Here is a 20,144-nt window from a genome sequence, read left to right on the forward strand (position 1 = left end):
CTCTTCAACGTTTTCTTCGTTTCACTGCTTTAACACTTGGACACTGCCTAATGCTAGCTATGCCGTTACCTTGGGGGCCCAGAGTAATGCTGAGCCAACTCTTGGGCCCCTAGAGATGCGTGTTTGTAGCTCCTCCAGTGAATTCTTCCTCTGTTCAACTGGCACTGCCGGGCACCTGCCCATATGCCCACACGCACACACGCATCTACGCGCCTCGGCCCTTGGATTGTTCCGTTGCTAACCACAAAGTCACGCGAGGCCCGTGATGCTTCTCTCTCTTTCCCTTGTGCTTCCACCGTGATTTTGTTTTTCGTCTGTTTCATCCAGCATATCTCTCCTGTAATACTTGTTGAACTCTCGCCGCAGAGAATCCTACAGTCTCTCTATCTTTTCCACATCTTTGTTTTGTTCTTTACAACATCGCATCTTTGTTCACACCCCTCTAATGAATCCCGCCCTCGTGGACATCCTGACGAATTCCGTGTTGCCAAAGCCAGCGCCAAAGCTCGAACATGGAGGCAACACGTTCACCCAGCTTTCCAGCGAGCAACAATCCGATGTCTACGAGCAACTACTGATGAAGCGCCACTCGATAGAAATCCTCAAAGAGCAATTTCATGTCATTGAGAATGAAAGACTGCCTGACCGAGTTACGAAAATAAAGAGAATAAAGCTAGTCTTTGGGCCGGGGGACTTTGCGGCAGCACCAAAAGCGCACTCTTCAACTGACCCGCGAAAGGCCGTCGCCATCGACTGCGAATGGGGTGAGGCTAAAAGTAATCGACGCGAATTGCTCGCTATTTGTGCTATCGATGCTCTCACGGGCGAAACTTTGATGAAATCTCTTGTTTCGCCGTCACAGCCCATGAAGAAATGGCGTGACAAGGTTCATGGTATCACCCAAGCAAAGATCAATGCCGCATTGAAGAGCAAGCAGTGCCTTCGAGGTTGGAAAGAAGCACGAGCAAAGCTATTTGAGCACGTTGATGGGCAGACTATTCTTATCGGGAATAATACTCGCCTCCACTTGGATCTACTGCGCTTATTTCATACGACAATTGTTGACTCGGAAATACTCGTCACATATGCCGTCTTCAACAAAAAAACCAAGAGACCACGGCCGCAATGGCCAGTGTTCAGGGTTCGCAAAGATTTTCTTGGCATGCCAATCCAACAGAATGCCATCCATGAGAGCGGCACCGAAAGTGTGTATGAGAATGTACTGGTATCTAGAGAGATTGTCTTGCAATGCATTCAACGACCGAAACATTTTACAAAATGGGCGAACCAATGGAGAATTGAGTTTTGGCAGCCGCACAACGAAAAGAATGAGGCTAAACAAAAGAAGGAGATGAACGAAGCAAAGAAAGATATGAACGAGGCAAAGAAAGAAGAGAAAGCGAAGACTGGAGATTCGGATGCTAAACTTGAGGTTAAGTCAACTGGCTCCTTCCCAGACAACAATCAAGCTGCAGGCACATTTAGTCAGGGATATGAGGCCGGGTACCAGGCCGCATACCAGGCCGCCTATCAAGCTGCATTTCAGAATGGCTTTCAGACAGGTTACGAGAACGGCGTCAAAAAGGTGCATTCGCAAGAGAGTCAGGCCATGTCGGACATCCTCTGCCAGTCTTCAAATGAAAGCGAGCACATCCGTCAAAAAGCGATTCAGCATACAGATGGAGAAGAGAGTTTTGGCGACCACAGCGAGGTGATGAGCCAGAATGACAGTGACAATCATGACTGGGCACCAGCATTGGAATCTGGTGGTCTCCTTGCTGAACTGATGAAGGACGAGAAGATAAGAGCGATGTCTGAGAGAGCAAATGGCACTGGGCGCCACAAAGTGACGATATGGGCAGACGACGATGCAATGAGTGATACGATTCTCGAAGAGGCAATTCGGGTGACATCCCCACAGGAAGAGGGCAAGAAGAGGAGACGAAAGAGGGATAGCTCGTGTACAAGCTTGGCTGAAGGCCCAGGATCGCTGAAGAGGATTTCCGGGCATGAATCATCTCAATGGCCGAATGAGGATGCGCAGCCGTATCTCTTCAAGCTTTAGCTTTTTTTGTCTTTTAATCTGGTTCAGTGGTATTGATGGAGTAGCAACAAACATGCGTCGTCTAGATAGATGGCATTTGTTGTGATATTTGGGGAGGGTTCTCTTGTTACACGCATGCAGAGGTTTATAATCCATGACTAAATAGAGAGAGGTGAATGGAACGAAAGTGGACACTGATTCCGATATTGTGCTTGGTGATAGGGATACATGTTTTAAACTTACCATTGAATCAGACACATTGCCATATGCCGATGATGCCTGTGCTCGGTGAGAGTGTCCCAGATGGAGTGCCCCATTAGATCAAGTGGCTACACAGGTACTCTCCCTATATACCAGGTACGATGGCCGTTTGCAGTGCTTCCTCTACTTTGCTAGTTGTTCTTGATCAGGCAGCTTGAGGCGTTTGCAGAGTTCAAGGTTATTTCCAGAGCAAGAACTACCTCTGCCCTGCGCCTGAGCAAAGCTGAGAGCGTTGAGCAGCTTATAAACACCAAACGTCAAACGCCATCCGTTGAGCCTCAACCTCGATCAAACACACACATCACGCATTCGCTACCGCTCCCTGTGATTCTCGCGCGAACACAGCCAGCATCGATACCGAGTATTACTATTATGGAACTTGCGCCTGTCGTTTACGAAAGCAATCCTAAAGACAAGCGATGCCGCCTCTTCCCGATGAACCCGAGCCCTTGCCGACGCCTCCTGGCTCTCCATTGCCATGGGCTAGCAAATACGAGGCCTCCCTCCAATGTATGCCGCCTGAGATTATCATAAGAATCATGGGGTTTACAGACTCGAGGTTTGAGCTCATCAACCTCGCACTGAGCTCGCCGTATCTTTTCGCCGTGATGAAGATGCACGAGGTTCAGATCCTCAAGGCGATGGCGCGCAATTTACTTGGTCCTTCCAACCTGGACATTTGCCTCTTAACCATGGGGGTCCTAAAGGTCGCTCAGAGTGGAGAGAAGGTCTGGCAGTGTCTGTATGCTCTCTCACAGCGCCCAACGGTGGACACGATACGCGATGTCAAGACGCTTCGTAACATGGTGGACTTGACCGCGTACATCAACACCATGGTGACAATCTACACATATCCGCAGCAGCCAGATCCCTTTTGGAGACACGCCTTGCGCAAGTACGCCAACCGATGGCCCGACGGCTGCGTCCCTGACGGCAACGTCTCCATCGACCCGTCGACAAGAGAAGAGTTGCAACTGGTGGCTGCGCGCCTCTGGAACGTGCGAGACGCGGCTTTCGGAAATCATCACAGCGCGCCACCCAGAATAAACCATTCAAAAGAGCTCATGACGCTGTACCAGCGAGAGATGTTTTGCGCGGAGCTGAAGCTGCGGTGCGACCTGGTGTCAGAGGCGGGATATGACATTCCTGAATGGATGCACGAAGAGATGCCCGGCGACGGAGTACAGAGCTTCCTCGAGCTGCTCTAGTGCTGCAGCGTGCACGCGATGGCCCAGTGTTGGAACCGTGACGACGGCGAGGTGTGGACAGAGATGAATCAGTCGTCTTGGGCCGAGGGCCGAGCTCTGGGAATTCGGTTCTATATTGCCATTGCGATATATATGCCATACTATGCTCATCGGGAAACCGTTGTTGAGCTCTGCCACGCTATACGGAGCCAAATATGGCCTTATTGGCATCCAGAGGAATCCAGCGGGGCCCCAATCGAATGGTTCTTTGAGTTTCAGGAGGCTGCGTGGGAAGGCTTGTGGGAGCACGCTTACGAGTATTGCCGGCAACTCGACAATGGGCTCGTGGATGACATTGGCGGAGGAACGGAATACTTTTGAGACGGTCGTTTTGGTTCTTTAGAACATTTGGAATAGCGATAGAGCGATATTTTGCAAATTGGCTGCTGAAGCAGCGAATAATAATAGATGATCTATGATATTCTTGGTCATGATGCGCTAATGCTGTGGCATATCTCTGAGGCCATGATGTTTGACGTTTCTTGTCGTCCCTTTACCTATAACTAACCCGTATGAATATGAAATGAAAATAAATGAAACGCAATGCAATGCATATCTGCGAAATTAGGATCTCTGTCCTGGCTTGGGATCACTCTTGGCTCTTGGCCTTGGCAATCTGCCACCGTGTGTCTGGATGGAACTCTTGCCGCTGATGCTCTTGTCATCAAAGCTGACATGCTTGCCGGTTGCAGGAGGCTTGTCAATTGACACCCGCCTGGGGATGCGGCTGATGTAACCATTTTTGCTTGTAGGAGAAGCAATCTTTGGAGGAGCAGCTGGAAGCACATTCTCAGCAGGAATTGTGCCCTTCTTATTTTCTGCAGAAGCACTGCTCTTTGCAGCAGAGGTGGTTGCAGCAGCAGGAATCCTGGTAATATTGCCGACTCCCACGCTCTTCATCCTCACCCCCGCCCTGCCTTTCGCCTCCCTTACCACGCCGATACGACACCCGGTTCTACGGCGGCACGTCGACTGGCAGACGAATTTGAGGCCCGGGCGCCACGGCACGACGACAATGGAGCCGCGGTACTCGGAGCCAATGGAGCCGACGAGGCGGTCGGACGCGGACTCGTAGAATGTGACTGCGCTGGGGGAGGAGGCGTCGATTTGGATGGCGAGGGCGAGGGTGTCGGGGGGAGGTTTGACGGGTTGGTTGGGGGGGTAGATGGACCATTCTGGGGGGAGGCATTTCTTGCGAGTCTTGGAGGGGATGATTGTTAGTTTGGTTTGTTAGAGGGAGGGAGGATGGGGGATGGAGGATGTACTTCTTTTTGGCATTTGAGGAGGAGGTTTTCTGTGGATGTTGATGTTGCTGGTTTGGGGGGTGGCATTGTGAGGTTTTTGATATGGGGTGTTCTGGGTATGAAGATGGGTGTTGTTTAGTGTTGACGATGATGGATGGAGAGAGCGTTGATGTTGGGAGTATAAGGTGTGAGATGGTGAGTTGGGTATCAATTATACATGTGCCTAACCATGGTTCTGTATCCGGTCGTGCAGCAATTAATTGGGTGTCACACCATGAATGAGTACATGTATATTGGCTGTGCAAGATGGCTGCACGAGCATGTATGATGCGTTGTCAGTAATGCGGGCTCCGAGTTTGCGTAAGTAGTTGCATGTAAGCCATTGAGATTTTACTGTGCATTACCCCATTTTCTCCATTTCCCAGGTTACCCATTATTACAAGTCCAGATACCATGTACGTGTTCGATGATCAGATTTCACCGTTATGTGGAAATGGCAATTCTACTAAAAGCGCTAAATGCCAACAATATCGTGATTTTGCAAGTGAATCAGGCTGTTGACGTGGCATCTTAATGCTGTGTCGCAATCCGCCGACTCGCCTTACTCTTATACTGCTCGCCTTCTAAGAGCCCCAAGTGGCACGTTGTGAGTGGCCCGATTGGGATGCGTGGCTATCGTATGCAGTCATTTCATTGGCTGCGTATATTTACCTACTGGAAGCGCGAGAGGCAGATGGGCGATGCTGGGAAATGAACATGGATAAAGCGACCTGGGGTTTGTTGACGCAATCAAAAGTCATTTGTCGAGTGAGATCATCTCACGAATTCTGCATCAGCCTTGGTTGTTAATGCACTACTACACAAACTGCGAAGATAAAGATTGTATCAGACTTCATCACATTGACGTTCGACTGGGATCAGCGCGGTATACCAACAGATGCACAGGTGTAACTGATACTAACGATGTGAACGTGATGGGAATTTATACATCATGAATAGATCAATTATCCTTGAGCCGTGGCACAGGTAAGTCTAAATCACATGAACGGGTAACCGTCGCTATTACGTGGATTGCCGTTTAATTAGGGAGATACTAGCCAGTACCTCAAGTCTGCCATCCAGCATCCCATGTCTCAGATTAAAGCTATATACTAAAGCAGTGATAATATTAGAAAATAAAGGAGTATGCCTGTCATAGCAGCGGATACTAGAAAAAAGTAGCGATAGCAGCAGATATTAGAAGAACATAGCGATAGTAGTAGATACTAGAATAAAGTATCCATAGTAGCAGATGCTAGAATAAAGTACCTACCTAGGTATCTATAGCAGCAGAAAGGAGTGACAGCGATAGGTGCTTCATGTCTACTACCTACTACCTACCTGACAAACAAGTAAATACAAGGCTTCCTTTCGTATCCTGTTCTGACACTTGAAATCCAGGTGCTACGCTTCTTAGTATTTCTCTTCAGTTATCGTAATGATTTAGCTTTGAGTAATTCAGCAAATACTTTCCCTTATAGCTCTTCAGGCGGCGATTAAGGGTCCTCCTAGGCTCGATATCCACCCACAAGCCGATGTTATGGAGAACCTCTTTACCAACTCCCACCTCTCCAGCAAGGTATGTGGCTGTTTCCTTCCATCTCTGGACGTCTTCTTCGTCTCCAAAATATCGTTGAATATTTGGGTGTCTGCTCCGACGAAGGGCCCCAATGGCAACCTCCGCCCCAACGCGGTCAATCATGACCTTGAGTAATTCTTTTCGCCCCCAGAATGCTGCAGCAGCCAGTGCACTTCCATACTCCCCTCGTTCAAACACGGCTGCGGGATCTGCACCGGCATCAAGCAGCATGTGCTGTATCTCTTTTCGCTCTTCTGTAGAACTGTAGTCTTCCCTCCACAGCTGTGTTATTGATGGCATTGATGCCTCAAGCGCGCTGCCATATTCTCCACATTGCAGGGGTAAGTTTGGATCTGCACCATGATCGAGTAGCAGCCGGACAATTGCCGGGCTCAGGGATATTACTGCTGTGACAAGAGGACTCCCATACTCGCCATTGTGCACGGCAGCATTCGCATTGGCTCCAACTTTGAGCAAGATTTGGACCGATTCGACTTTTTGATAACACACCGCTGCAATCAAGACGTTGCCAAGCTTGTGGCCGCTATCATTCTCCTTCTCCACGTCTACGATGCCTTGATCCAGCATCCATTGCAGCGTTGCGGGGCTAAACTTGGTGGCCACCTGTGTAGCGGTCATTCCGCCTGTGCTGGGGGCTGGAAGGTTGACATCTGTGCTTGCCTCCATTATCAAAAACTTCACAATGTCGAAATTTTCGTTTTCGAGTGCGGAAATCAGCGCGCCAACGCAATTCTTCGCAGCATCCGGATGCATCATATCGATCAGGTCGACCAAATGTTTGACCATTGGGAAGCAGTTGCTCTTAGCCGCGAATACTAATGGTGTCTCCCTGTAGTTACCTTTTTCGAAGGCCATCTCCATGGTCACTTTGCTGTGCAGCCACCAGTCGCGCAAGGTGTACCATAATCCATATCGACACACGGCCAATAAAGCCAAGTTGGTCGGGTCGAATGTGAAACTCTGAAACTTGGCCCATTTTTGATAGTTGGCGCTGCTTTCACCTGGCGAGCCGAGGAAGCGCTCCAGGGCCGCTGTGAGATTCGGATCGGCCTTTGCTTCTTCGATCGTTCCTAGCCATTGGTCGTATCGCCCAACGTGCTCGCCCCAATTGTCTCGAACGTACTGCTCAAAAGCAGTAGATTTTTTCCATTCTGGCAGAAAGCTTTCAAGGAAGCCAAGGCACACCTTTGACGCAAACATATCGCACTTCCAATTCGTGTAGCCTCTAAATGCAAAATATTCCGCCACAGAGGCATGTGGCAGCATCCAAACATCCCTTTCTTCATCAATAGTTAGGAGGTCCTGGCAAAGTGACAGAATTTGTTGTTGCGTCTGTTTCTTCTTTTGTATCACTGTGGATCCTTGGACCGCATACCGAATGGCGTCTAAAAAGATATATGATTGGAGTGGTTTAATAGAACTCAGCACCCACATAATGGCACGCTCAGCCAAATCGACGTCAAAGTCATCATATCCCCTTATATTATCCCAAAGCTGGTCATACGCCTCTGTTAAATTGCGAGGCAATTTACCGGCCCAATTATGGACTGCGTCATCCGTGATATGCCTTTCAAGGCTTCTCACTTGTAAGTAAACCCATCGGAACCTGTAGCCACGCGTGTCAGATCTCACTCATCACGATCCCCATGCAAGCGATAACATCGTCTGAAATGAAAACTTACATTCCGCAGCTCCGCGTTGCAAAAACATGTTTAATTTCGTATTGGGCTTCTTGACTTCGCTCCGTAAACGATTCGGTTGAGTAAAGCTTCTCTTCGAGAAATCTCTCAATGTCTCCTTGCTGATTGCTAGCATCCAGAGTAATAATATGCTTATCTCGGAATGCCTCTAAATACTTGCGATCGGGTCGGGTAGAAATAAAAATCTTGACAGGTCTCCTAGACTCTTCTAACATTTTGATAAGAATAGTACACAAGTTATATGCGGTGATGTCAGATTCGTCCAGAGCATCCAGAATAATCGTCGTCTTTGAGTATAAATTCAAAGATTCCAGAATCAAAGCTTTGCAATCGTTGTAACCTAAATCTCTCCCCTCTCTCTTCGCAGACTTACATTTGTGTGCGAGGCTACTTTGGATGAGGCCAGGTTCACCACAAGCCCTGCCAGCTAGCTGACGAACAAAGCTTCTCAAGACAACGATCGGGTCTTGCATCGAAGGGCCTGATCGATTACAGTAAAAATAGGCAAACCCTTCATCATGCTGCGACGTATCAAGTGTTTGCTTAACGTAGTCGACCACCTTAGACGTCAGATACGTTTTGCCGGTGCCAACTAAACGGTCGAGTCGATGTCAGATAAAACTACCTCATCTAGATCAAAGAAATGTCTTTCAAGAGAGAACTTACCAGTTCCTTTAAGACATAATACAGCCGAAGAAGAAGATATCTCTTGCCAAGCACGGAAGTCTCTGTTGACCAATATCCAATCTCCAGTGTGCTCTATCCTTGCGTCTATAACAGCAGCATGGCTTTTCCCGAACATCTCTGAGCTAATGAAGTCCATCAATTCATCAAACTCTTTTTCTTCCAACCTCTCTAGAAGACTCGCAACCCTTTTATCCATCCGAAGAAGTGGCGACGATAGCTGATCTAATTGTTTTTTTAATTCTTTTAAGCCCTCGTTTGCCTTCTTGGACGAAATGGCAGACTGCGAGGCCTCACAGGCCTGAACCTCTATAGAAAGTTGCTGTTCTTTTTTGGATAGGTCCTTCACTTTGCCAGTAGCGTCATCTGGCCTCAAGACTGCTTTTAAAGCCTGTCTGGCAATTCTGCTATCGAATAAGGTGTCTGAGGAGGCTAATAACTCTAGAGCAGTCTTGTATACGTCCAAGAGTGCACCATATAAATTCTGAATAGTTGTTCTGTCTGCAGCATCATATATAGCCTCGTAGATCTGCCCTCTACGCACAATGCGTGTAAACCATTGAACGGTTCCCAGAAGAGCGGCCTTTTGTTCGATTTGTTTCACTGGAATCTATCAATAATTAGTTTTTGAATATTTAAAAATAGTAGATGTAGATAGATCTAGTAGATGTGTACGTATACTTACTTTCAAGACCGCCTTTGCAACAGCCCACGGCGCGCTGGCCTGTGGAGGGGCAAAAGTGATGGCAGCGTCACCGACCATAGTAATAAAGGCAACAGCATCAGCAATGTATTCTCGAACGATGATTTTCTGATTGCCAATCTCGATTTTCAACGGTTGGTCATTTTGTTCAGACAGCTTGTTGCTTTCGATGAGCTTAATGACTTCTTTGATTTGGTCTTGCGCAAGACCTGTGGGGGAGTCTAGTCCATGCTTCTTGATCCATTTCCGAGTCTCATCATTAGCCTCAGTAAAGGCTCGAGCCCAGAGGTCTGAAAACGGAGTCGGCGGCTCTGGAAATTTGACCTCGATAGAATTTGAAGAAAAAGACGTTGACAAAGGGCGTGGATAGAGCGGTGGTGGTTGGGATTCTGTGGTCGGCAAAGGCGGGGTCAGATGAACCTCGGCCAGTTGAGATTCTACGAGAGACGTAGATGGCCTTTGGCGTGAAGGAGTCTCTGATGTTTGAGAAAGCAGAGAGGCTCTCGATGGCTCCCGAGATGCATCCGAATGAGACGATGTACTGACTCTCGCAGACGTAGCAATTCGACGCTCGCTTGGTGCTCGAGATGAAGACCTAGACTTTCTAAACCAGTTCCACGGCTTTAATGAATCCCTCTTTCTGCTTTCCCTTTCTATGTCCATGTCGTAAATTATCAGGCAAGCGCTCGGAGTAGAATGTCAGTAGCGACTGGGGGTAGCACACAAATGCGTATCGCTATGTCACTCGGAAAGCTGAAGCCCACGTCGTGTTCGCGTATGCAAAAATGGGCAAACCCAAGCTCCGTAGACTGCAATGTATTTGAGGTGTCGGTGAAATCACGCGGAGCATGTATTCCGGATTGGCACGAAATAACCCTCAGCGCCCAATGGTTCTCCAATGGTAATCTTCTACGATTTAAACGAGCTGGAAACAATGAGACAACCAATGAAATCTCCGCTGCATCAGCTACGTGGCAATCAATGAGTAGTCCAATGTAGCTTCATCTGCAGCTCATTCGCCAGAATTGGAAGTGGTATCACAGCCTCGTCTCTTGGCATTTGGGGGAAATACTTGCCTTATTGATCTCCTGCATCCCTTGCCTAAAGCTACGTGCAACTTTCTTTTCCCTCTCATTTTTCGTATGATGTTCAAAGTGTATCCATACAGTTAGAATCATGCCCGACAGTACTTGCAACCCGTCGAGTTGCGTAGCAGTGTTTTGTACATCTAGTTCTGCTGGAAACCCGTAGGCAGGTATCGCGCTCGTTAATATTTGTGCACGCGTAAACCCCTCTTCCTCATATCACGGCAAGGCCAAATCTCAGCTCTTTTTAGGTGACAGTGGAATAGGTAATTACAGAGATATTCTTGCACCACAACAATCGATGCACGACATCTCCCTTTTTCTATTGGATTTTGCGTGAGAACAACCCGAGATATCGTAGAGCTATATACCAGCGTTACAATTTTGTTAAGACAAGGTAATGATCGGCATGGCCATGTACATGAACCAATCTAATGCAGATGTTTTCATTTGAGGGACTTCACTGGAGGGGGCCCTGACACGAAAATGTCACGGTTATTGGCCGTTGTGCTCACTGCATGACGGGTGTTTCTGTAATAGCTTCCCAAAATCGCGCAGCTATATGTTCATGGCGAGATTATGGACTGGAAGAAGCGCTATGTAATCCAGATTTTACGGGAAACGTGTCTCACTTGGAAGACGCCTCTCACTCAGCTAGAAGCGTCCAAGAAATATACAGGAATTAGCCAGCATCTTACCATTGCAGTTCTACTTCAGCGCATTTAAGCATCATAACTATATTTTCACTTTTTTTAAGGTTCTCTTTACTATAGAGGAAAAGAGAACAGTTGGTCGAATTGCAGATCATTTTACGAGATAAATCGACAACTCTACTGCTTATAGATGAAAATTACATCTATTCAAATATCCCCTTATAGGCAGAATTCAAGAATGAGACTATCTAGCGGTTATTTCAAGTTCTATCTAGACGCCACCATTAGCAGTTAACCACTCTTTCAACTTTTCGTGATCCCGCTGAAAATATCTTGCTCTACCCCTGATTCTATCCTTAGATACCTCCAACGCGCGGGCAAAGGCAGTTGTGTCTTTATCTTTAAAGAACATCTCAATATCTGTCAATGTCGATGCATCAGTCAGTGTTTGAAGCACTGCCCCAACTATGCGGTCCAAAAGATTAAAATTCTTTCCAATCTTCGCCTCAATGCTAGACCAATGGGTTTTTAACCAATTCCATTGCAAGAGGCGAGTTGCAGGATTGTCGGCGAGAGATGTCGCTAGAAATTGCATATCACCAGAAGGCACGACTTTTGCTCTCGTAGAGTTTGAAGGCGCTTCAAAAAGCATAGGCAATACATCTGATTCGGCAATTTTCAAGTCTTTTGTGTGGCCGAGCGCCGTAAGACATATTTCTTTCCCGTCAATAGTGGTTGTATTTTCCCATTCTTCGATGATGAAGGGAACAGCATTCACAGGATTTGTTTCCACAGCAATTCGGAGGACGAGGGCCCGAAGGTTTGCAGGGATGGGATCAGAGAGGGGATTAGTGCTGTAAGCAATAAACCGGCGATTCGCTTCTTTTAAGATACTATGGAGATGTCAGACGGAAAATTGGATAAGGAAAAAAGCTATAAAATTGAGGACTCGCCTTGGATGCCCGCTTGCCCCAGCTGCGAGAAGCAATTGACTTCGCGTCAACGTTGTATTATAATCTTCACCTGGTCGAGTATTCCATCCACACGAGGCGAGATTCTTTTCAATTAGCTGAAGGATGAATTTATCCAACCCTTTTTTTAAGGCATCGTCATGATAAAATATAGAGCGAACAACGTGGACGGAGTCCAAGACCTGTTTGATCACTCGGTAGTGCGTCTCGTTTTTAAATGCCTTCAATAAATCCAACATCGCTGCTGTGTTGCTAAGGCCTGCAAACGCCATATCCGCAGCTGAGCTGACTATGAAGATCTTGTCCTCGGTGCTGAGTCGATTTAGCTGAGAAGCTATGATAGATAGGCGCTCGGGAGGATAATTAACTTTATAAAATCCGATCGCCTTCGCATTGATGATATAAAATTCCTTGTTGATGTTGAAAGTATTCTGTTTTTGAGTTAGAGTTATGCTTGATGTGTTTCGCTTGTCAGAGACATCTTCGAGAGAAAGTGGAAGCCACCAGACGGTTGTATCATCTTCGGGTTTCACATCACCTGTTGAGAGAAACCTGGTTTGCCTCACGGTGATTTGGTTCCCGTTTTCTTCTATAGATGCAACAGGGAAACCCATGTTTTGAATCCACGGCTGCACAAAATCTCTCATTTCCACCTTGGAAACCTCAGACAGTGCGTCCCATAAGTTGCCTGTGACCGCATTGCCATATGCATGTCGCCTGAGGTATAGTGAAATACCATCAAGGAACGTATTCAAGCCTATATGGCTCGCAAGCATACGAATAATAGACGCGCCTTTGCGATAACTAATGAGATCGAAAAGCTGAGATACAGCTGAAACATTTTCAACCTGAACTAGAATTGGATGCGAGGCGCGAATAGAATCTGCTTCGAATGCTGATTGCATCCCTTCATTGATAAATCGGGTCCAAAATTCCCAGTCTGGGTGGACGTGAGCAACGGCCAGCCAGCCTGCCCAAGTAGCGAATCCCTCGTTAAGCCACAGATCATCCCACCAATCCATGGTAACTAGGTTACCGAACCATTGATGAGCGAGTTCGTGAGCCACGACGTACGCGATGCGATCTCGGAATCTCTCTTCAGAGGTTTGCTCATCAAATAAGATTGCACTGACACGATAGGTTACCAGACCCCAGTTTTCCATGGCACCGCTAGAAAACTCGTGTACTGCAAGGATGTCGGACTTGGGAAGAGGGTAATCAACGCCGAAGATCTCGCTGAAATAGTCAATGAACTTGGTTGCATGTTGCAAAGCCCATTGCGTTTGGTGCTTTAATCCCCGAGTTGTGTAAACCCGAACAGGAAGTGGATGTCCTGAGTATAGGCGGTCTGTAAATGCTTCGGCATACTCCAAATCGCCAACTGCCCATGCCAGTAGATAGGTACTCATAATGGGAGAGCGCTCGAAAGTAACAAGCACTCGGTTTTGTTTGTCGGCCACAGGGGTGATCTTCTTGATAGGCATATTGCTTAGTGCAACTTGATCTTCGGGTATCTCAATAACCAGATCAAAAGTGGACTTGAGGTTCGGCTCATCAAAGCAAGGTAGAGCCATTCGTGCATACCCAGGCTCAAAGAAGGTGCTGAGCATATAGTGACAGGCATCGGAGGCGAGTGTGGAAGCAGCAGCAGGAGTAGTAGGTGTGTATTCTGACCGATAGAAGCCCGTCATGTCATGACGAATTCTGCCAGTAAAGCTCAACGATAATTTCGATGGTGTGGCGATAGGTGCTTCTTCTTTGAAGATTATCGTTGCCCGTTGTGCCTGATCATCTTGTGTAATCGATACGGCTTCAAATATTGCCGAGTCGTAGGACAGTGTTGCTTTGTTTATTTTGAGATCCAGGGCATTGAGTACCACCCTGGTTGTGGGTGAAGCGAATTCGCCGTTGATTCTGTATTTCTTATCAGCCTTCAAAACTTTGCTTTAACCAATGCATCGAAGACTGCAACCATGCTGTCTTCTGCTTAAGCCGAGACTGGAAGCCTTACTCTACAACTCCCGTGTAAGTCCATGTGTTGTAGTCCAGATTGATAATAACGAGAGAATAGTGACAAGGCCTGAGAGAGACGGGCAAAATATCTCGATTAGCCATAGCTTTAGGATTGATTAATTAAGATGATGATGGCGAAGATGTTCGGCAGTTTGTTTGCTGCAAGCTTGGTAAATAGTAGTAGTCTCAGTATTCGAGCCTAATGGGAAAATTACCTGCCTGAATTCAGAGGGAAAGAAATTATTTTCTATTAATTTAATTCTAAATAGCCATTGCCTTGTAATTACATTTATTATACAGTCTATAATCGCGATTCGTAGGTTCATCATGAATTCACATATACGTGAATCCAAGTTCGAGCCGAAGCCGAAGCCGGAGCCGGAGCCGAAACTCGTATCTAAATCTTGATCTTGTAGACGATGTAAATGTTGTACCCCCGAAATGCGCCCTCTTACTACTATCATTTACGCCCTCTTCATACACATGCGCATATTTGAGCAAAATTCTGCTTCATAACTGGTCAGTTGAAGATGAAAACGATGTCATGATACACGAGGCCATCAAGGTTCCGTGATGACTCGAACTTTGTCATCTTTAGTTTCGGCTTGACCACGGATCAGACTTCGTGAATTCACACGAACCTATTGCCATGATACTATGAACCGTGAATCACAAAAGTCGTGATAAGAAAACTAGAACGGCGAAATTGCCGCAGGGAAATTACAATGCTATTCTTAGTGAAAGGATGAAATATTTAAGACCGCCGCAAGCGATGCTCATTTCTAGGCGCTTATCACAGTAACTAATTCAATCTTGAACAATGTTGTCTAAACGAATCTCTCGAACATCTGCCGATCTGGACGCGCCTTGGAGACATACTCCTCGGTTCCAGAAGTATGATCCAGTAGCGAATACAGATGGAGTCATATCCTTTGCAACTGCAGAAAATGCAAGTCTTTCGTCCAACAATGGCTGCACAAAGCTAATATTTGCATCAGGCTCTTGTCACCAAAGAGCTCGAGCAATTTGCAAACTCCGGTGTAAGTAAAAAGAAAAAAGTCTTTAATGATGTCCAATAGTTATTCATACTAATGTAATATAGAATATACACATCCCGGGAGCTGCTTTTATGTATGGATACAGTACCGCGGGTGGACAACGTTTCCCCAGAGCTCTGGCAACACACCTCAACGAGTACTTTCATCCATATAAGCCACTGACTGGAGATGATATCTTGGCAACCGGAACAGCAACAGCGCTTCATGAAATTCTAGCTTTCAGCTTCGGCGACCCTGGTGATGGTATTCTCGTCAGCCGGCCATGCTATGGACGGTTTGAGCTAGACTTTGGCAACAAAGCAGAGATACCTGTGGTTTGGGCTGATTCCAATGCGGAAAACTCCTTCAAACCAGAAGTTGTAACTTACCTTGAAGAGAAACTGCTTCAATCAAACGCAGCTGGGACTAAAATCAAGGCTCTCCTTATTGTTAACCCGCATAATCCTCTTGGTATATCCATCCAACATCTGGGAGACATGACGAGTGCTAACATTCAATAGGACGGTGTTATCCTAGAGAAACACTTGTTGCTTTGATGGCGTTTTGCCAGAAGCATCGCATACACTTCATTAGCGACGAAGTTTATGCCTCCACTGTATTCGACTCAGGAGAGCCCGACACTCACCCCTTTACATCCGTGCTTTCCATTGATCCAACGGGGATTATTGATCAAGACCTTGTTCATGTTGAATATGGCATGGCCAAAGATTTTGGTTCCGCTGGCCTACGTGTGGGTGCACTCATTACCCGCAATGCTGCCCTCCAGAAGGGATTTCAAAGCGTGATTCGCTTCCACAGTCCCTCTGGCATGTCGGTCACCGTGGCAAGCGCTATGCTTGAAGATAGAGAGTGGTGCAGAAAGTTATTAGAAACGGCACAGAGCCGTATTTCTGAGGCTTTTCGACTAGCCACGACTGAATTGTCTAATATCGGAGTTAAGCATCTGCATGGCACGAATGCTGGTCTCTTCCTTTGGATTGACTTGTCGTCCTATCTTCCACCAGAGAGTTCCGGCCTTTCAAAATCTAAACGAGAATTTTCTCTGGCTCAGAAATTGCTTGATGGTGGAGTTTTTCTTCATCCTGGTGAGGAGCATGCTCTTGAGGCTGGCTGGTTTAGGCTGGTCTATACGCATGACCCTCGCATAGTACGTGAAGGGATTAGACGGTATGTTATGTCACTATCCCATCAGTATACAACTTCTCTGACTGATAAAGGATCCACTCTGTTCTTGATAAACTCTCATGGTAGTCTTGGAGCTGGCGTCCAGTCGAGTCTATAATTGCCTCTTGAAGGAGTCAAAGTTATTTTGGCCATGATCATTGTGAAATTGGCGATTTTCTCATTACTCAATAGCTCTGTTTGCTTATAAATACTCCTAACGTTTAGTTCTAGTATAGTACGGCTGTTGGTATGAGGCAAGATGGTGAGGGGGCTGAAGGAACTCAATAACATCAGTAATAATGATTACATGCAATCTTCCCACCCTTCCGAGCAGACTTTGTTTTCTTCATCTTCTTAACTAAGAGGGCTCGATCAATGTCTTCACTATGCGTACAGAGGCTTGGATTTCTGAGACGGGAATGGCATACTTGTATTTCAAGATTGTCCAGGTTAGTCCTGGCAACCGACTATTAGGAAATACGTTTTATAAGCGATTCGGTGCGTACCACAACCGACAACGATTATGAAACACATATTATTCAGCAAGGTATTTCACCACCGAAATGATTAGGAATCATGCCAGTGTACATTTGCCTTTTGTATACAACTCGCCTCCAAAACTAACTCCGGATCGTGAAAGGGGCTCTAAGCGGCCGCTTATGTCCGATATTAGATCTCTATGATGCGTTTTGTTTAAACAGTAGGCTAGTAGGGATTGAACTAGCATGCCAAGAAAATTGAAATGGAGTAGAGTAGATTTAGCATCCTAAGTTAACATCATTCCCAAAGGAAACAGTCTTGCTGGCAGGCATAATAGTTCAAGTAATACTATGTGCAGTTGTTCGTACATAAATACACTCCCATAGAGAGATTGTTCAAACTGCTACCAAGTGTTCATTCATACCTAGTATGAGAACTTTTCGCCTACAAGCTCCTCACTCTTTGCCCATAGCTTCTCTCCCTCGCTCCAGCTCGTGTACCAAATCTTGGCATTGTCATAAATCTGACAATCACTCAGATACACACCCCTGCCCTCCCATTCTCCGTCCTCACCCTTGAGCTCCGGGCCGGTCTTTGCAAGATCCGCATCGCTTGCAATCGGCCTCTTTGCCGGCAGCGTCAATGCAGGGTCCACAGCAGCTACCAGAGATGTGCTGGCACCTTCGCCTTGGTCCTTGAAGACCATGCCCTTCTTTTTGAACGATTCGATTCTTGCATTGTACTCCTCTGCAGGGACCTCTCGTCCGAGCTCCGTAATGATTGACCCGGGATGCACAGCGAAGCTCAGAATGCCGTACTTTTCGTACAGACGCTCGTTGATACCCAGGCTGAACAGAACATTGGCGGCCTTGGACTGTCCATATGCACCCATAGAGACATAGCTGTCAGCCTTGACAGTTTCCACATCAACAGGCCATAGGCGAGTAAGTCCGATGTAGTCAGGTTGTTCAGATAAAGGCAATGACCCATTTGTCTTTTCCCAGTTGATGTCACTCCAGCGGATGGGGCTGTAATTGGCGCCCATAGAGGAAACATTGACGACACGAGTAGCCCCCTTCACAGCACCCGGCTTCTGAGCGGCCGCAATCAACTTTGGAATAATCAAGCTGGTAAAGAGAAAGTGTCCAACATGGTTGGTCGCGAAATGTCGCTCTATGCCATCCTCGTTGAGCTGGCGGTTAGGCACGTTCATGATACCCGCATTGTTGACCAGGATGTCAATGGTTGGCACATCAGTCCATCCATTTAGCGTAGAAGCGGCCGCTCTGGCACCCTTTTGCGAGTTTAGATCGAGCTCAAGCACGCGATACTTTGTCTTTGGATATTTTTCCGCTAGGACATCGGCACAGTCCTGCAGCTTGGCGGGGGTTCGGCCGGCTAAGATGATGAGTTCGGCGTTTTGAGATGCGAATGCTTCGGCGGTAGCGAAGCCGAGACCCTTGAGATTGACGCCCGTGATTAGGATAGTCTTTCCTGAGATGGCAGATGGGAAGGCTGCTGCGACGGTTAGGGCCGTTGTGTGGGCTCCAAACTCCGGGTGTGTTGCTGCGGAAGGCATTTTATTCGTATTGACTGTATTGACTCTGGATTTTTTTTTTCTTCACTTTCCGTTATATCACAGATTAAGATCCAGTTATACAATTCTACTTCCCAAACCAAAAACTCGAAAAAACAACCAAGAAATCCTATGCTTTATGTTGGGGAGTACCGTCTTCTTCGTTGTGAGAAAACGGTCTAATGCCGATAAGTCCATTTCCCACGGCCCCACATCCGGCCGACGATGCTAGCTCCCACGGGCCGGTGGCCGTTTCTGCTCTCTCCTGTCAAATCTTGCATTTAAATTGATTCCAGATCGTCATAGACCACTAAACGGTAATTCCGTAAAACCGGTGGTTAGGAGTTGCTCTTGAAACTGTACTAGATTCGGCATGGTTTAAGATTCCCTGGGAGCGTACTCTTAGCGAAGAAGATATATCAAGAGGCCAAAGTACTCAATGTTGATGAGATGCTTATGTCTCTTGATTTGGTCTCTGGAAGGTATATTGTATAAGAGTCTCATAAACTTCGTGCGATTGAGTATCTCTCTCTATTCACTGACAACTGGCCACTCAACATCATTCAGAACCACAAACTCCGCCATGTCTATCATCGCACCATACGCCAAAGAGCACCAGGATACGAACGGCCCCGGAGATGCGCGCCCTACCGCCCTCAAGATAGTGCGTGACCAATCTTTGGACGGAAAGCTCGGCGGAAAAGTTATCCTCGTCACAGGGGGCACCTCTGGCATCGGATTCCAGACTGTGCGAGCACTGCACGCAACCGGGGCGGACATTTATTTTACTGGCCGTGACACTAAAAAGGGTAAAGAGGCGGAAGCAGAGCTGCGGAGCGACGGCAAAGCGGGGAAGCTGGAGTATGTGGAAATGGGTTTGGATTCTCTCCGGAGTATACGGGCTTTTGCCGCTGATTTCCTCAAGCGGACGGAGGGGAAGCTCAACATATTGATTTGCAACGCTGGTGAGTCATGAGCCCAATTGCACGTGGGAGCTTCTCTCGCCTTTGATCTTTTTATTTGCCTCGCATTCTATTTATTTAACTGACCTTGTTTATGTAAGGCATTCGAGGATATCCCAAAGGAACGACTGAAGATGGGTTTGAGCTGCATTTTGGAACCAACCACTTGGGACATTTTGCCCTCTTTCAAGCTCTTAAAGATGCCTTAATCGCATCAAGCACACCATCCTTTCATTCTCGTGTCGTATGCCTATCAGCATCAGGCCACCGCCAATCAGGTATCCGATTCGATGACATCAACTTCGGCCGCGAAGAAGAGTATCAGCCTCTGCTCGGATACGCGCAATCCAAGACGGCCAATATATACATGGCTCTAGAAATTGAGAGACGCTATGGTGCCAGCGGAGTGCATGGTTTGGCAGTTCATCCGGGAGGTATCAGCGGCACGAGACTCAACCGAATGACGCCAGAATCGCAACTCAACGCCCAAGTCGTCGATCCGGTGATCTCAAGAAGGATGAAGAATGCGGAACAAGGTGCCGCAACAACTGTGTGGGCGGCTATTTCTCACGATTTTGACGATAAGGGTGGCTTTTTCTTGGAAGATTGCCAGCAGAGCGAGCTGTGGAATGGCGATATGACGGTTTTGGCGCCTGGACA

At 47.1% G+C, this 20,144-nt stretch overlaps 6 protein-coding genes across 6 annotated transcripts; 3 read left to right on the forward strand and 3 right to left on the reverse strand.

Moving 5' to 3' along the window:
* Window positions 1-421: 421 nt before the first annotated feature.
* Window positions 422-2,065, forward strand: V8C40DRAFT_280623 (uncharacterized protein; the record flags this gene model as incomplete). The annotated part of the gene is made up of 1 exon (XM_083221424.1): window positions 422-2,065. Exon 1 carries the CDS (start codon window positions 446-448, stop codon window positions 2,063-2,065), a length of 1,620 nt encoding a protein of 539 aa, XP_083071085.1. The 5' UTR covers window positions 422-445.
* Window positions 2,066-2,324: 259 nt separating this feature from the next.
* Window positions 2,325-3,873, forward strand: V8C40DRAFT_280627 (uncharacterized protein; the record flags this gene model as incomplete). The annotated part of the gene is made up of 2 exons (XM_083221425.1): window positions 2,325-3,486; window positions 3,541-3,873. The coding sequence occupies exons 1-2, from the start codon at window positions 2,725-2,727 to the stop codon at window positions 3,871-3,873; spliced, it is 1,095 nt and encodes a 364-aa protein (XP_083071086.1). The 5' UTR covers window positions 2,325-2,724.
* Window positions 3,874-4,116: 243 nt separating this feature from the next.
* On the reverse strand, window positions 4,117-10,185 carry V8C40DRAFT_275873 (ankyrin repeat domain-containing protein; the record flags this gene model as incomplete). The annotated part of the gene is made up of 5 exons (XM_083220767.1): window positions 4,117-4,752; window positions 6,403-8,002; window positions 8,118-8,727; window positions 8,802-9,429; window positions 9,505-10,185. The coding sequence occupies 5 exons, from the start codon at window positions 10,183-10,185 to the stop codon at window positions 4,117-4,119; spliced, it is 4,155 nt and encodes a 1,384-aa protein (XP_083071087.1).
* Window positions 10,186-11,531: 1,346 nt separating this feature from the next.
* Window positions 11,532-14,346, reverse strand: V8C40DRAFT_275874 (M1 family metallopeptidase; the record flags this gene model as incomplete). Its single annotated transcript, XM_083220768.1, has 3 exons — window positions 11,532-12,153; window positions 12,214-14,112; window positions 14,243-14,346. The coding sequence occupies 3 exons, from the start codon at window positions 14,344-14,346 to the stop codon at window positions 11,532-11,534; spliced, it is 2,625 nt and encodes an 874-aa protein (XP_083071088.1).
* Window positions 14,347-14,767: 421 nt separating this feature from the next.
* Window positions 14,768-16,759, forward strand: V8C40DRAFT_51768 (pyridoxal phosphate-dependent transferase). Its single transcript, XM_083223066.1, has 5 exons — window positions 14,768-15,193; window positions 15,243-15,284; window positions 15,347-15,752; window positions 15,803-16,469; window positions 16,520-16,759. Exons 1-5 carry the CDS (start codon window positions 15,065-15,067, stop codon window positions 16,551-16,553), a joined length of 1,278 nt encoding a protein of 425 aa, XP_083071089.1. The 5' UTR covers window positions 14,768-15,064; the 3' UTR covers window positions 16,554-16,759.
* A 611-nt stretch (window positions 16,760-17,370) lies between these two features.
* On the reverse strand, window positions 17,371-19,896 carry V8C40DRAFT_275877 (NAD(P)-binding protein; the record flags this gene model as incomplete). Its single annotated transcript, XM_083220769.1, has 2 exons — window positions 17,371-18,512; window positions 19,884-19,896. 2 exons carry the CDS (start codon window positions 19,894-19,896, stop codon window positions 17,371-17,373), a joined length of 1,155 nt encoding a protein of 384 aa, XP_083071090.1.
* Window positions 19,897-20,144: the final 248 nt, after the last annotated feature.

The sequence above is a fragment of the Trichoderma camerunense genome (genome assembly GCF_050948025.1).
Source record: "Trichoderma camerunense strain CBS 138272 chromosome Unknown V8C40scaffold_13, whole genome shotgun sequence".
Taxonomy (NCBI): domain Eukaryota; kingdom Fungi; phylum Ascomycota; class Sordariomycetes; order Hypocreales; family Hypocreaceae; genus Trichoderma; species Trichoderma camerunense.